Here is a 17,859-nt window from a genome sequence, read left to right as displayed (position 1 = left end):
ACGGAGTCTCGCTCTGTCGCCCAGGCTGGAGTGTAGTGGCGCTATCTGGGCTCACTGCAAGCTCCGCCTCCTGAGCCTCCTGAGTAGCTGGGACAACAGGCGCCCGCCACCACCTTCGGCTAATTTTTTGTATTTTTAGTAGAGACGAGGTTTCACTGTGTTAGCCAGGATGGTCTCGATCTCCTGACCTCGTAATCCACCCACCTCGGCCTCCCAAAGTGCTGGGATTACAGGCATGAGCCACCACGCCCGGCCAAGAATATCTTATAAGAAATTATGGAGGCATATAATTCTTAGTTGACAATTTTTAATAACTTTAAATATTATTGAGAATCTTTGTACATGAACATTGAGGAGTCTCTTCTGACACTGCTTTTATGATTGTCTTTTTTCCAAATTTATAAAATTGTAGTAAAATACACATAAAATGTACAATTGGAATCATATTAAAATTTTATATGTCAGTGGTATTAAATGCATTCATAATATTGTGCAGCTGTTACCACTATAGTTTTTGGATAAATTTGTCCCCTCAGATTCATGTTAAAATTTTACCCCTAGTGTGGTAGTGTTAGGAAGTGAGGCCAAGTAAAAGGTCATGGGAGTGGATCTTTCATAAATGACTTGTTACTGTTTTCATGTGCATTCTTTTTTTTGTTTTGAGATGGAGTCTCGCTCTGTCACCCAGGCTGGAGTGGAGTGGTGCAATCTCGGCTCACTGCAACCTCTGCCTCCCAGGTTCAAGTAATTCTCTTGCTTCAGCCTCCTGAGTAGTTGGGATTATAGGTGCATGCCACCATGCCCTGCTGATTTTGTTTTATTTTGTATTTTTAGTAGAGATTTCGCCATGTCGGCCAGGCTGGTCTCAAACTCCTGACCTCAAGTGATCTATCTGCCTCGACCTGGGATTATAGTGCTGGGATTACAGGCACAAACCACTGCACCTGGCTGGTAGTGCATTCTTACTCTGGCAAGACTATATTCATTCTTGTAAAAATGGAGTAATTTCCTTGAGAGCAGGTTGTTATAAAGCCAGGACACTTTTTGTGTTTTGCTTCTTTGCATGTGTCCACTTCCCTTTTGATCTTGTCTGCCATGTTGTGAGATGGCACAAAAGCTCTTACCGGAAGCCAGGGCCATGTCTTTGAACTTCCCATCTTGTAGAACTATGAGATAGATAGTTCTGTTTTCTTTGTAAATTATCCAGTTTTAAGGCATTCTATTATAGCAACACAGAATTGGCAAAAGCATAAAATTGGTGCCAAGGAGTGGGTTTTGCTATACAAATAACATGAAAATGTGGAAATGTCTTAGGAACTGGGTAATGGGTAGAGGTTAGAAAAGTTTGGAGGATCAGGCCAGAAAAAAAAAGACTATTGTTATGAATAAAGCATTAAGGGTGATGCTGGAGAGGGCTCAGAAGAAGGCAAATTTTGACCAGATGAGAAGTAGTTTTTCATAAACTGAGCAAAGGTTATCCTTGTTATACCATTGTAAAAAACATGGTTGCATTGTGTTCATGACCTAGGGATTCATAAAAAACCAAACTAGAATACCTGGTGGAAGAAATTTCTAAATATCAAAGTATTCAATAAGCAATATGGTTACGACTTTTAACAGCTTATGATCAGTTACAGCAGTAAAGGAATGACCTAAAGGCAGAATTTATAATTAAAAGGGAAGTAGAAAATAAAGATTTGGGAAATTCAGTCTGACCATGTGGTAAAGAATAAGAGCATTTGCACGGGAGAAATCAAAGGATACAACTGAGTAATCACTTTCTTAAGAGATTAGCATGAATAAAAGGGAGCAAGATGTTAATAGTCAAAGCAATGGATAAGAGGCAGTTAAGGCATTTCAAAAGCCTTTGAGATTACCCTCCCCATTACAGTGGTATGGGAAGATAAAATGACTTTGGGCGACAGGCGCATGGTTCCACTACCCTATGTTGCCTAAAACACTGCTCCTTGCATCCTGGTCGTACTAACTGAAGCAGCTGTGGCTCAAATGGCCCCAAGTACAGCTCAGATCACTGCTCTGCAGGCCCAAATGGTAAGCCTTGGATATTTCCACATGGTGCTGTCTGCAGACCTGCAACGTGAGGGTATTTTGTATGTGAGAAGAATATGAGTGGTGGGCAGCCAGGAGTAGAATGCTATGGTTCAAATGTGGTTTGTTGTCATCACAATTTTTGTTAAAATTTGAAATCCAATGTGATAGTGTTGGGAGGTAGGGATGCTTGGGAGGTATTTTTGTCATGGGGGAAGATCCCTCATAAATGGCTTGGTGCTATTCCTACGGTAGTATGTTCACATTCCAGTGAGGCTGGACTAGTTTTTGCAATAATGGATTGGTTCCTGTGAGAATGGATTGTAATAAAGCCAGGATGCCCCTTGCATTTTACTTCTTTGCATGTGTCCACTTCCCAGGTGATCTTCTTTCTCATGTTATAATGCAGCAGAAAGACTCTTGCCAAAAGCCAGGACTATTCCCTTAAACTTCCCAACATGAAGAACCATGAGTGAAATAAACTTTTCTTTATAAAATTCCCAGCTTCAGGTTTTCTGTTATAGCAACACTAAATGGACTAAGACAACCACCATCCATCTCCTTAACACTTTTCATCTTGTAAAACTACAACTTAACCCATTAAACAATATCTTTTCATTCTAAGCCCTCCAGCCCTTGGCAACCATCATTCTACTTTCTGTCTCTATAATTTTAACTAAGACTCTAAGTGTCTCATTTATGTGAATTCATACAGTTTTTGTGTTTATGTGACTGGCTTACTTCACTTTGCATAATGCGCTCAAGCTTCATCCATGTTGTTGCCTGTGTTGCAACTTTCAATCTATTTGTGCCTTTGATGCTAAAGGGAGTCTCTTGTAGACAGTATAAAATTGAATCATGTTTGCTTAAATCTAGTCTGTCAATCTTTGTCTTTTAATTTGAAACAGTTTGATACATTTACACTTAAAGTAGTGACTCATAAGGAAAGACATACTTCTGTCATTTTGCTATTTGTTTTCTATATGATTTATCAGTTCTTTGTCCCTCATTTCCTGCATCACTGTTTTTTTTTGTTCAATTTTTTGTTATGAAATATTTAACTTTCTTTTTCATTTGCTTTTGTATTTTAAGGTATTTTCTTTCTAGTCACCATAAAGATTACATTTAACATTCTAAAGTTACAATAACTTAATTTGAATTATACTATTTTAACTTCAATGATTTACAAAATTTCTGCTCCTTTATTGCTTTATCTCTATCACTTTCAGTTATTGTCACAAAATTACATCTTTATGCATTGTGGGTCTAAAAGTATAAAGTGGTATTTTAAATGCATTCTTCTCTTAAAGTATAAATGTGAAATTATAAACCAAAGTTACAATAGTACTAGCTTTTAGACAATTATTTTAAAAATACATTAGCACCTTAAATCGTATAGAAAACTGAGATGGTATTATAAATAATTGTTACATTAATACTAGTTTTTTATAATTTCCAATGGATTTACATTTATTCACATTTTATTTCTTCATATGGCTTTGAATTACTGTCTATTGTCTTTTCATTTCATCCTGTAGGACTTCCTTGAGCATTTCTTGCAGAGTAGGTCTAGTGGTAAGAAAATTCTTTAGCTTTTGTTCGTCTGAATATGTCTTAATTTTCTTTATCACATTTAAAGGACAATTTTCCTGGGTATAGATTTTTGCTTGAATTTTTTTTCTCCTTTAGCAGTTTCAGTATATTGATCCATTGCATTCTGACCTCCAAAGTTTTTATGAAAAATCTACTGACAATCTTAAGGAGATTTGGGGCTGAGACAATGGGGTTTTCTAAATATACAATCATGTCATCCGCAAACAGAGACAATTTGATGTCCTCTTTTCCTAATTAAATGCCCTTTATTTCTTTCTCTTGTCTGATTGCCCTGGCTGGAACTTCCAATACTATGCTGAATAGGAGTGGTGAGAGAGGGCATCCTTGTCTTGTGCCAGTTTTCAAAGGGAATGCTTCCAGTTTTTGCCCATTCAGTATGATATTGGCTGTGGGTTTGTCATTAAATAGTTCTTTATTATTTTGAGATACATTCCATCAATATCTAGTTTATTGAGAGTTTTTAACATGAAGGACTGTTGAATTTTATCGAAGGCCTTTTCTGCATCTATTGAGACAATCATGTGGTGTTTGTCATTGGTTCTGTTTATGTGATGGATTACATTTATTGATTTGGGCATGTTGAACAAGCCTTGCATCCCAGGGATGAAGCTAACTTGACCATGGTGGATAAGCTTTTTGATGTGCTGCTGGATTTGGTTTGCCAGTATTTTGTTGAGGATTTTTGCATTGATATTCATCAGGGATATTGACCTGAAATTTTCTCTTTTTGTTATGTCTCTGCCAGGTTTTGGTATCTGGATGATGCTGGCCTCATAAAATGAGTTATGGAGGATTCCCTCTTTTTCTATTTTTTGGAATAGTTTCAGAAGGAATGGTACCCACTCCACTTTGTACCTCTGGTAGAATTTGGCTGTGAATGCGTCTGGTCCTGGACTTTTTTTTTTTTTTTTGGATGCTAGGCTATTAATTGCTGCCTCTGTTGGGAACAAGCCCCCCAAAATCTGGCCACAAACTGGTGCCAAAACTGGCAATAAACAAAATCTCTGCAGCACTGTGACATGTTCATGATGGTCATAACGCCCACACTGGAAGGTTGTGGGTTTACTGGAATGAGGGCAAGGAATACCTGGCCTGCCCAGGGCAGAAAACTGCTTAAAGGCATTCTTAAGCCACAGACAATACCATTAGCGATCTGTGCCTTAAGGACATGCTCCTGCTGCAGTTAACTAGCCCAACCTATTCCTTTAATTTGGCCCATCCCTTCGTGATACTTTTAGTTAGTCAAATATCTATAGAAACAATGCTAATGATTGGCTTGCCGTTAATAAATACGTGGGTAAATCTCTGTTCAGGGCTCTCAGCTCTGAAGGCTGTGAGACCCCTGATTTCCCACTTCACACCTCTATATTTCTGTGTGTGTGTCTTTAATTCCTCTGGTGCTGCTGGGTTAGGGTCTCCCTGATTGAGCTGATCTCGGCAAGTGGAGCCCAACTTGGGGCCTCGAATCCAGGTTGAAGGGTCGCCGGAGCAATAGTTGGAGAAAGTGGAACTAGCTGGAGGACACCCAAGTACTCTTAAAACAATCCCCGTGGTGAGTAAGAAGGGGAGCTCAGAAGCATCAGGGTAACAATGGGACAAGTGCGGGCTCTGGTTCGTTCCACCTTGGAACTTTTTCACATTGATGATGAGGAGGAAGGAGAGTATAACAAAGTAACAGAAGAGGCTACAGGGCAGGTTTATTTGCCAGCTAAAGCTAAAGTGGCAAAGGAAGGAGAGGTTCATCCCTACCCTTCTGCACCCTCTCATTATTATTTTGAAGAAAAAGAGTGGCCTGACTCTCTAGATCTTTCTTTTCTGGAGGACACTGGGCAAAAGGTTGTTGCCCCAGTGACTGTTAGAGCAGTGCCTTGAGTAACCGCTCTTAGTTCTATTCCGGCAGGAATTCAGCAAGCTAGACAAGAGGGTGATTTAGAGGCCTGGCAGTTGCCTGTTAGAATACACCCCAACAGCGAAATATTATAGCTACATTTGAGCCTTTTCCTTTTAAATTACTCAAATAATTTAAACAAGTTATTAATCAGTATGGATCAGGTTCTCCTTTTGTAAGGGGACTGTTAAAGAATGTTGCTGTTTCCAGTCAGATGATTCCTACTGACTGGGATGCTCTTACTCAAGCTTGTCTAACTCCTGCTCAGTTCTTATAATTTAAAACTTGGTGGGCAGATGAAGCTTCGATTCAAGTTGCTCACAATTCCCAGGCCCAACCTCAAGTTAATATAACTGCAGACCAAGTTTTGGGGGTTGGCAGCTGGGCTGGTTTAGATGCACAACTGGTCATGCAGGATGATGCCATAGAACAGCTTAGAGGAGTGTGCATTAGAGCTTAGGTAAAAATCACTTCAGGTGGAGAACAATACCCTTCCTTTAGTACTATAAAGCAGGGATCCAAAGAAGCATACATTGATTTTATAGCTCGGTTACAGGAGTCTCTTAAAGAGATGATTGCAGATTGGGCTGCTCAGGATATAGTGTTGCAGTTATTAGCTTTTGACAATGCTAATCCCGATTGCCAGGCAGCTCTGTGACCTATCAGAAGGAAAGCACATTTAGTTGATTATATCAAGGCCTGTGATGATATTGGAGGTAATCTGCAGGACTGAGAGTGGATAAAGGAAATACTCCATTTCCTGGAGATTGTTTTAACTGTGGGAAGCATGGTCATACTAAAAAAGAATGTAGAAAAAAATCTGAGAGTCAGGCTGCCAGAGAGGCAAAAAAAGAAAGCTGCTGATCCTGAAATATGTCCAAAATGTAAAAAAGGAAAACATTGGGGTAATCGGTGTTACTCTAAGTTTGATGAAGATGGGAACCCAATTTTGGGAAATGCCATGAGGGATGGGTAGGCTATTAATCTAAACAAGTTCAGAACTTGTTATTGGTCTATTCAGGGATTCGACTTCTTCCTGGTTTAGTCTTGGGAGGGTGTATGTGTCCAGGAATTTATCCATTTCTTCTAGATTTTCCAGTTTATTTGCATAGAGTTGTTTATAGTATTCTCTGATGGCAGTATGTATTTCTGTGGGATCAGTGATGATATCCCCTTTATCATTTTTTACTGTATCTATTGATTATTCTCTCTTTTTTTCTCTATTAGTCTGGCTAGTGGTCTATCTATTTGTTGATCTTTAAAAAAAAAAAAAAATCTCCTGGATTCATTGATTTTTTGAAGGGCTTTTTGTGTCTCTATCTCCCTGAGTTTTGCTCTGATGTTTGCTACAAAGACAAAAAATTACCTAGAGATAGAACTTACAAGGGATATGAAGGACTTCTTCAAGGAGAATTACAAACCACTGCTCAAGGAAATATGAGAGGACACAAACAAATGGAAAAGCATTCCATGCTCATGGATAGGAAGAAGCAACATCATGAATGTCTATAAATTATTTTGGCCATACTGCCCTAAGTAATTTATAGACTAAATGTTATCCCCATCAAGCTACCATTGACTTTCTTCACAGAATTGGAAAAAAACACTTTAAATTTCATATGGAGCCAAAGAAGAGCCCACATAGTCAAGACAATCCTAAGCAAAAAGAACAAAGCTGGAGACATCACGCTACCTGACTTCTAACTATACTACAAGGCTACAGTAACCAAAACAGCATGGTACTGGTACCAAAACAGATATAGACCAATGGAACAGAACAGAGACCTCAGAAATAACACCACACATCTACAACCATCTGATTGTTAACAAACCTGACAAACACAAGCAACAGGGAAAAGATTCCTTATACAATAAGTGGTGTTGGGAAAACTGTTTAGCCATATGCAGAAAGGTGAAACTGGATCCCTTCCTTACACCTTATAAAAAAATTAACTCAAGATGGATCAAAGACTGAAATGTAAGACCTAAAACCATAAAAACCCTAGAAGAAAGGCAATACCATTCAGGACATAGGCATGGGCAAAGACTTCATGACTAAAACACTGAAAGCAATGGCAACAAATGCCAAAATAGATAAATGGGATCTAATTAAACTAAAGATCTTCTGCACAACAAAAGAAACTATCATTGGAGTGAAGAGGTAGCCTACAGAATGGGAGAAATTTTTTGCAATCCATTCATCGAACAAAGGGCTAATATCTAGAATCTACAAAGAACTTAAACAAATTTACAAGAAAAAAACAAACACCCCCATCAAAAAGTAGGTGAAGGATATGAACAGACACTTCTCAAAAGAAGACATTTATGCAGCCAACAGACATATGAAAAAAGGCTCATCATCACTGGCCATTAGAGAAATGCAAATCAAAACCACATCGAGATACCATCTCACACCTGTCATAATGATGATCATTAAAAAGTCAGGAAATAACAGATGCTGGAGAGGATGTGGAGAAGTGGGAACACTTTTACACTGTTGGTGGGAGTTAAAATTAGTTCAACCATTGTGGAAGACAGTGTGGAGATTCCTCAAGGATCTAGAACTAGAAATATCATTTGACCCAGCAATCTCCTCACTGAGTATATACCCAAAGGATTATAAGTCACTCTAATATAAAGACACATACACCTGTATGTTTACTGTAATACTGTTGACAATAGCAAAGACTTGGAACCAACCCAAATGCCTATTAATGATAGACTGGATAAAGAAAATGTGGCACATATATACTACGGAATACTAAGCAGCCATAAAGAAGGATGAGTTCATGTCCTTTGCAGGGACATGGATGAAACTGGAAACCATCATTCTCAGCCAACTAACACAAGAACACAAGGACATTTTTGAGCAATGTCCACTGCTTTTCCAGTCTGAGTTCCCAGTTAGACAAACACCACATGTTCTCCCTCTTAAGTGGGAGTTGAACAATGAGAACACTTGGACACAGGGAAGGGAACATCACACACTAGGCCTGTCGGGGGGTGGGGGACTAGGGGAGGGATAGCATTAGGAGAAATACCTAATGTAGATGTTGTGTTGATGGGTGCAGAAAACCACCATGGCACATGCATATCTGTGTAACAAATGTGCACTTTATGCACATGTACCTCAGAACTTAAAGTATAATTTTTTTAAAAAAAGAGAAATCTGCTGACAATCTTATTGAGAATTCCTGTGACATGTCACTACTCTCTTACTGCTTTCAAAATTCTCATTATCTTTTGAAAATATAATTATAACATGCCTCAGTGTGGTTCTCTTTGAGATCATCTTACTTAGAGTTTATTGACTTTGGATGTTTATATTCACATCCGTCATCATATGTGGGAAGTTTTCAGACATTCTTCAAATATTCCTTCTCCCCCTTTCCCTGTCTTTTCCATTTGGGACTCACAAAATGAATTGATCCACTTAGTGGTGACCTACAGGTTCCTTAGGTTCACTTCACTTTAATTTTTTAAATCTATTCCTCAGACTAATTAATTTTCATTGTTCCATCTTCAAGTTTGAGGTTTTTTTCTTCTGCCTGCTCAAACCCATTTTTGAATCTCTCTAGTAAATGTCTTATTTAGGTTATTGTAATTTTTGCCTCTAGAATTTTTGTTTTCCGTTAAGCTTTCTATGTCTTTTATTCATATTTTGATTTTTTTCATACATCAGTTTTAACTATATCTTTGAGCATCTTTAATAATGTTGTTTTTAAGTGTTTTTCTAGTATATTTGCTGTCAGGCCTTTTTATATAACAATTTTTGTTTATTTTTTTTTCCTTTGAATGAGCCACACTTTCAAGTTTCTTTGTATACCTTGTGAATTTTCATTGGAACTGGACATTTGAATATAAGAAATGTGGTAGTTCTGGAAATCACATTATCCCCTTCCTGGTTTGCTGTTTTTAGTTACTTTTTTAAATTGTGGCTTTTTGTATCCCAAGGATCTGCCTGAGATGTAAACTTAAGGTCTTCTCAGGTCTTTTCTGAGACTGCACCTTTTCCTGAGCGTGTGTGATCACTTTATTTTTTTCTTTGTATATGCATTGCTTTCTAATGTCTAGTGTTGAATGTCTAGCTCCCAAAAAGGGAGAAAAATTTAAGGAGATGAAAGAGACATCAGTCCTTCAAATCTTGGAAATCACTTCAACTGGAAGTGAAGTCGTTTTCACAATGCAAGCAGCAGCAACAATTACCACCCACCTCTGTCTGTACCTCTTTAATGAGATTCAGCAATCAGTGATTAGAGATGACACTCACAAAACTTGGAGGAAATGGTCCTCCTTGTGAACCTGTGCTCCCACAAATTGTGTGCAGACTCCTCCAAGAACATGAGCACAGCTTCCTGCCCAGGATGGGAATTCAAATAGGTAGCTTCTACTGTGCTAAGAAATTGAAATTAACTGCAATTTAGCATCCATGCCTTATTCTAAAATATATCAGCTTTCAGTCAATGCCAGAGTTCCAAAATAGTTACATCAGCCATATTCTACCAGTAAAATTGTTGTTTAGGTGAGGTGAGAGACTTCTTTTGCTTTCTGCTCTACCTATTTTCCAGAATCTTGTCTTTGGCTTTTGACATTCTGATTATAGTGTGTCTTGGTGTGAGTATCTTTGAGTTTATTCTAGTTGAGTTCTGGGAGCTTTTTGGATTTACAGATTTATGTCTTTTGGCAAATTTATAAGTTTTTAAAATTATTTCTTCCTATATTATTTTTCCTCCTTACACACTTTGGTCTCTTGATGGTTTTTCTTAGGTCCTTTAGGCTCTGTTTACTTTTCTTCATTATTTTTTCTTTCTGTTTCTCAGAATAAATAATTCCAATTGTTTTGTCTTCAAGTTCACTGATTATTTCTTCTGTGTGTTCAGACTCTGCTATTGGATCCCTCTAGTAATTCTTTCTTTTAGTTATGGTATATTTCAGCCTCAGAATTTCTATGTGATTTCCTTTCTACTACTGTGGTAACATATACATTACATAAAATTTTCCATTTTTATCATTTTAATGATTTTAAGTGTATAGTTCCCTAATATTAAGTACATTCACCTGTTTTGTGATTATCATTTCTATTGATTACCAGAACTGATCATTCCAAAGAGAAACACTGTGCTCATTACACAATAACTTCCCATTCCTCCCTCTCTCCAACTGTACTTTCTAGTTTTTCCTACTTTTTTCTTTTCTACTTTTTATTTCTCCTTTCTTTTTCTATAAATTTGTCTACTCTATGTACTCCATGGAAGTGGAACAACATTTTCTCTTTTGTGTCTCCTTTTCACTTAGCATAATGTTTTCCAGCTTCTTCCTTTTTGTAAAATGTATCAGAATTTCATTGCTTTTTAAGACTGAATTTAAGACTATGTTGGGTCTCTCTCTCTCTCTCTCTCTCTCTCTCTCTCTCTCCCCCCTCCCCCCCCCCACACACATACACACAAATATTTTATCTATTCCTCTACTGATAAAAAATTTGGGTTTCTTTCACATTTAGCTTTGTGAAAAATGTTGCTATAAACGTTGGTGTACTATTATACGTTTAAATCCCTGCATTTGATTATTTTGGGTGTATACTGAGAAGATAAAATAATAGATTATGTAGTCATTCCATGTTTAATTTTTTTGAGGAACCTCCAAACTTTTCCACAGTGAATGTTTACTTTTATTTCATTTCATTCAATGATACTTTCATTTCATTCAATGATACTTTTTTATCATTTTATCTCTTTATTAATATTTGTATTATTTTCTTGATTTATTTTATTCTTTGTCTATGTATTTTTTTAAGCTATTTTAGTATTTTTAAAATAGTTGTTTTATAGTCTTCGTATAATTAATCCAAAGTATAAACTTCCTTAGGCATGGCTTCTAGTTATTTATTTTGTTCCTTTAAATGAGCTGTACTTTCCTGCTTCTTTGTATTTCTTGTGATTTTTGTAGTTGTTGTTGAAAACTGGGCATAATAATATTATGTGGTAACTATGGAAATCAGATAGTCCCCTTTTCCTGGAGTTGTTTTTTGACTGCTGAAGGCTTTAGTGGTCTATTTGTTTAGTGTCTTGACAGCGTATTTGACAATGTATTTTTGTAAAGACTCTTCCTTGTGTGATCACTGAAGTATCCATTCCTGGTATTCAGTTAGAGTTTTCACAGAGATTTCCTTGAACTCCAGTATTTAAAGAACAGAAACAAAACAAACAAGCAAACAACGAAACAACTGGAAATACATCTCCCAGTCTGTGCTTATTGGATCTGTGCTAGGAAACTCCTTCAGTTCTTAGCTAGGTTTGCACAGAGCCAAAGGAAAAACCTGAGGTAAAAATCTTAGGTTATTTTTGTTCTTTTCTGAAGGTAGGTCTTCCCCTATACATGTGTATGGCTTTCTAAGTTCCCCCACATAGAAGATGTGGGCATCTTGATTTCTTAGAAGATTTTCTCCCCAGGTTGTTTTTTTGTTTTGTTTTGTTTTTATTTTTGTTTCCCGGTTCTTTGGTTATTTTATGCCTCAGGCATCTCCAGGTTGTTACTTGGTTTGCAGTGTTTTTGAGCAATGTTCACTGCTTTTCCAGTCTGAGTTCCCAGTTAGACAAAACAGAAACAAGTACCTTGCTTCAGCTGTTCATGTGGCACACAGAAAGTTGAGAACAGACGTACACAGTAATTGTAGAATAAGATCTGCTGTGCTCTCTCAAAAAGGCCCAGCACTGGAATGTAGACTCCTTTGTTCAAGACTGCTACTGGGTTGAGAAAAGGGTTTGGGCAAGGGCAAGTAAATATATCACAAATCTTTCCTATGTTTCTTGATTCAGTATTTGATTAATTGCTGTAAACTTTTGACCGTTTTCCAGAGTTCTGAAAAAGTTGCTTCTGACATTTTTTTTCTTATTTGTCAATATTTCTGTGGGATGATAAGAGCTTGGAGCTGCCTGCTCCACCATTATGCAGCACTATAAACTGAGGTTTTAGTTTATTTCTTTTACAAAAATGACTACCAAGTCTTCTGATTTTATGTCTACATCCATTTTGATTGGCTACTCTCAAAGTAAGAAAGAATTTTGAACTAGAAATTTACCTACAAATTAAATCTTGATCTAACTCTTCTTTATCTTTTCTTTTTCTTTTTCTTTATTTTTTTTTGAGATGGAGTCCCCAGGTTGGAGTGCAGTGGTGTGATCTCTGCCCTCTGCAACCTTTGCCTCCTGGGTTCAACTGATTCTCCTGCCTCATCCTCCTGAGCAGCTGGGATTACAGGCACCCACCAACATGTGCAGCTGATTTTTTTTGTATTGTTAGTAGAGATGGAGTTTCACCATGTTGGCCAGGCTGGTCTTGATCTACTGACCTCAAGTGATCTGTCCTCCTTGGCTTCCCAAAGTGCTGGGATTACAGGCATGAGTCACCGTGCCCAGCCCTAACTCTTCTTTTTCTAACTCTAAGTATATTTTAGCAGAATGCTCATGTGGCTTTTCAACAATATATTCAATAAGTAAATCACTACAGAAATCAACATTTGAACTACACAAACTAATTTTTGTAATGGAATTTTATCGGGGGAACCCGCTCCCAATATTTCAACGTAGGTTCTTTCTATTTTCCATAAATGTTGGCCAGCTGAGAAATAAAGATAAAGACTACAAAGAAAGGAATGTTACAGCTGGGCCACCGGGGGTGACATCACATATTGGTAGGCCCATGATGCCTGCCTGAGCCTGAAACCAGAAAGTTTTTTTATTAAGGGTTTAGGGGGTGTAAGAACAGGGAGTAGATCACATGCTTCAAGGGCAAAAAGGAGAACTACTGATAAGGGTCTATGTTCAGCGGTGCATGTATTGTCTTGATAAACATCTTAAACTACAGAAAACAGGATTTGAGAGCAGAGAAGCAGTCGACCATAAATTTACCAGGGCGGAGTTTTTCCCCATCCCAGTAAGCCTGAAGGTACTGCAGGAGACCAGGGCATATCTCAATCCTTATCTCAACCACATCAGACAGACACTCCCAGAGCAACCGTTTATAGACCTCCCCCCAAGAATGTATTCCTTTCCCAGGGTATTAATATTCATATTCCTTGCTAGAAAAAGAATTTAAAGATATCTCTCCTACTTGCACGTCTGTTTATAGCTCTCTGTAAGCAGAAAAATGTGGTTCTTTTTGCCCAACCCCACAGGCAATCAGACCTTATGGTTGTCTTCTCTTGTTCCCTAAAAATCGCTGTCATTCTGTTCTTTTTCAAGGTGCACTGATTTCATATTGTTCAAACACATATTTTACAATCAATTTGTACAGTTAACACAATTATCACAGTGGTCCTGAGGTGATGTACATCCTCAGCTTACGAAGATAACAGGATTAAGAGATTAAAGACAGGTGTAAGGAATTATAAAAGTATTATTTGGGAACTGATAAATGTCCATATTAAAATGAAATCTTCACAATTTATGTTCATCTGCCATGGCTCCAGCCAGTCCCTCCATTCAGGGTCCCTGAATTCCCACAACAGATTTTGAACCTTCACTAGTATTATTTTAAGGCAATAATCTGTACCCTTCATATAATATTAAGCTTATTCATGGGTTCCAAATTATTATAGTACAGAAATCAGCACAGACTAAATCTGTCCTGTCACTTGTCTTTAATCAACCTAAGAATAATTTTTATATTTTTAAATTATTGAAAAAATCAAAATAAAAATACTATGTTATGACATGTAACATTAAATGAGATTCAAATTTCAGTGTTTATAAAGAAAGTTTTATTGAATCACATCCACATCTATTTGCTTATGTGTTGTATATGGTTGGTTTTATGCTACAATAGCATAATGGAGTAGATTTGACAGAGAATCTACAAACCTAAAATGTCTATTTTCTAGTCTTTCACACAAAATGTTTTCCAGTTCGTTTTAGTAAAACACATAATCAACAACCTAAGAAATAATTTCAATTTTATGAATCTTGAAAGCTTTCTTCTGCTTTAGCATTAGTCATTAGCTAGAAGACTAATGTTACTTTTAGAAATTTCAGCTACTACAGGTTTTATCAGGTAATAATATATATTTTTTTCAATTCAGTGTTTGATACTTTTAGCACATTTACCCTACTAGTTCAGTTGAAAATAAAGACAATGTTTCTTATACATGTCTAACACAAAAGTATTTCTGGATGGTTTTTCCTAGGACTTAAATTTCTCAATAATATTAACCATTCCTTACTAAAGTTTGTCAACTTCAAGGACTAATTCTGAACTTGACGTTCTTTCCTCTAATTGAGTCAGAGAAAACGGGAAATTTCCTTCACCATTAAAAACTCTCTTAAATCAGAGTATCTTACATTTATATATTATTCAATTGATAAGTATGTGAATTAGAGTACTTTAAATTTTTACAGTGAAATCTTATGTTATGTTGAAAGACAACTTATAAACACATAATATCTAAGTTTGGGAAACATCATTGGTTTGGATGACATCTGTAAGAATGCTTTCAACAACACTGTCAACTAATGCAAACTGATGTAGAGTGAGCTCTTCTGAAAATAATTCAGAAATGAATTTCCAGCTATTTCTCACCAACCATAATTTTTTAGAAGGTCTGCATCTACAAGTTAGGCAATTTTGTATGATCTTTGGGATTAATCTATTTTTAAGAGATTATTATAAGTAGACTAAACCTCCAGTTACATAATTTTATTATTTATATGTAAACATTTAACTAGATAATCACTTTTTTCTCTCCTGTCATTACTGCACCAGTCAACTTCATTAAAGGAAGTTTGGTGTTTTAAAACAAAACTTTTTCAGAAATTTCTGCTTTATTACTGGCAATTGTCAAGAAAATTTTAGATAAAATAGAATACGCATTCTCTAAAAATTCATTAGTCACCATTTTTGGGTGACAATATTTGACATTCTTTCCTGGCTGCTTGGTCCATCTGTTGAATCTCTTTATAAAACCTCCTTGGATTCCAGAGGCAAATATGCTGACGTTGAAACTATATCACAAAGTTGCAAGTTCAGCTAATTTTGAAAAATTTATCACTGCACTAGCTAGCCACCTTATTAAATTTTTCCCATTACTTTTTGTTTTTACAAATGGATCTTGATCTCTATATTTGAGTATAATATTCCTGAAAATTATTTAATAACTTTATTGACCAATGATTTCTTGATTGATATTTTATCCATAAGAAGTACCTTACTTGTAAGGATTTTTTTAATCACAGCGGCCATTTTATGTATATATGGCATTTATACAGTTATCGCTTACTTTCAAATGATGCTTTATCTACAGTTGGATCATTTTGCCTGGGAGACATAAACTAAACTAACTTTACTTACAGGTGGGAAAAATTTATCTGGTATAAATCCTTTTATTTGAGTATCTAAATATGCCTTTAACAATAAACTTGTCCCTTACATAGTTTCATGTTCAGCTTGGTTTTCATCTCAATAACTATCCCAGTAACAACATCCTATAAAATTTAACAGGAGAAATCAATGTGCATTTCCTGGTGGGTACTGTGAGTTGTCTAGTTTAATAATTATATGTTTAGTCATTTAACTCTCATGGCACACAGGTAATACTAATTATTAGCATTTCTTACATCAAAATGCTTGTCCAAAGCATTTATTAAACCCTTCTTTTACCTGGTCCCTTTTATGCTTCCTTTTGCTTTTATTTTCAGTAGTATACGAATCATCTTATAAGACACTATACTATGCTTTAAAAACCATTTTATTTTCTAAGAGAAGTAAGCATACTTATATCAGGTACAAAAGCTTCAGTGTTCATCCTTGTGAGCTGGTGAGGAAGATGTGGGATTACTGGTGTTACATAGAGAAAACACCTTTGACAAAGCTGAAGACATTTTTGTCAGCATTTTAGATCCTTGTTTGGAGACATCAGACTTGGGAGTTTCTGTGGACAAAGTAAACAAGAAGAATGATATCTTTATTTTTGGATGCTGAGGTCAAATACCTTGCCTAAGGTCATATGAGTAAAAGGTGGCCCAGCTGGTAATAGGGTCCAGATTTTCTGACTCTCATGACATCATTATGCCTACTGTACTATAAGACTTCTTTAGTCAAGTATGCAAAAGTCCATTTCTCTTTTCTCAGCAGAACACTCTCTGAAAATGTCTAATGAGTTAAATGCGAAAGTAACTTTCAACTATACACAGTGTGGACACCTATTTCAGAATGCTCAAGAGAAAGTAGAAGCACATTAAAAATACTATAAATTCTCACCTACTTTAAGTAAATTTTCCATTGACTGACCCCAAGTGATTATTTATGTCATGGAAAATAGGATTGTGTAGGTAATGAGAGAGTTCCTATTTGGATTTTTTTGCACCATTTATTCAGCATGAGGTTTTAAAGAATATAATCATCTCAGTTTAACAAAATTATTATTTTATACATAAAGAAATAATTGTATATGTAAAGAAATAATCATTTATGTGCTTTTCTGATACTTCATAAGTTGTGATAGGGCTACTAAAATCCTGTATTTTCTTGATTGTAGTACATGACACTCAAAAGTTATAAATTTTAATATAAAACTTTAATTCCCAGCTTCTTTTGAAAAAATGGAAGAACTAGGAACAATCTAGCATGCCAATGATTGTAGCTGAGTAGCAGCTGCCTCCTTCAAAGACAGCATGCCATCTCCCATGAGTCACACACCCCTTCTCAACCTGCTGCTGTTGTTTATGGTACCTACCTTGCTCTTATAACCATTTGAGTGTGTAGACAGTGATGATGTTGCATGAGATTGGGATTTGAAACGTAGCTCTGCTGCTTGTTAGCTGTGGGATAACCTGGGATAACGTATTGTCATTTTTCTCTTTAATGATTCTCACTTTTTTTCTTTAAATAAAATGGGAATAGCTAGGGCCTGATATATTTTAGTTATATTATCTATTGTCCCTTTGGTGTAAAGATAGAGAACTACATAATTAACTGAAAATTGGTATTTATACAAACAGTAAGAATATTATTTCAATCCCATTTTGATAATATGCAAGGGGAGAGTCACTCATTTCCAGACAGTAATAAAAAATTCTAAACTCAAAATGATGCAGTTGAGAGTTTAATTACACCAGTTGTTAAAATAGTACATTTTGTACCTGAAGTGACTTCCTTTGAGGGATTTGCACTGCCAAGAACATCCTTGGATCTTTCAAAGATGGTGATAAACTGCCAAGGTAAATTGAAATACAAACTGAGTCTTTCACTGGACACTAAACACTAAATATACCCATAAATCCTCAAATCCACTAGATATACCTATAAATACCATTACA

General features: G+C 36.3%; 1 protein-coding gene across 2 annotated transcripts in view; it reads right to left on the bottom strand.

Annotated features, from left to right (window-relative positions):
• Positions 1-16,335: 16,335 nt before the first annotated feature.
• The window catches only part of LOC105468262 (fibrous sheath interacting protein 2), a 95,130-nt gene continuing 93,606 nt past the window's right edge, over positions 16,336-17,859 (bottom strand). For both annotated transcript variants that reach the window (XM_011718362.3, XM_071073026.1), the window contains 2 exons: positions 17,683-17,752; positions 16,336-16,472 (listed from right to left, as the gene is read on the bottom strand). In XM_011718362.3, coding sequence (XP_011716664.3) covers positions 16,336-16,472; positions 17,683-17,752 — 207 coding nt within the window. The remainder of the gene's footprint in view (positions 16,473-17,682; positions 17,753-17,859) is intronic.

Source organism: Macaca nemestrina, chromosome 11, assembly GCF_043159975.1.
Source record: "Macaca nemestrina isolate mMacNem1 chromosome 11, mMacNem.hap1, whole genome shotgun sequence".
NCBI classification, from domain to species: Eukaryota; Metazoa; Chordata; class Mammalia; order Primates; family Cercopithecidae; genus Macaca; species Macaca nemestrina.
Note: the sequence above shows the minus strand (reverse complement) of the source record. Positions and strands in the feature narration are given on the sequence as shown.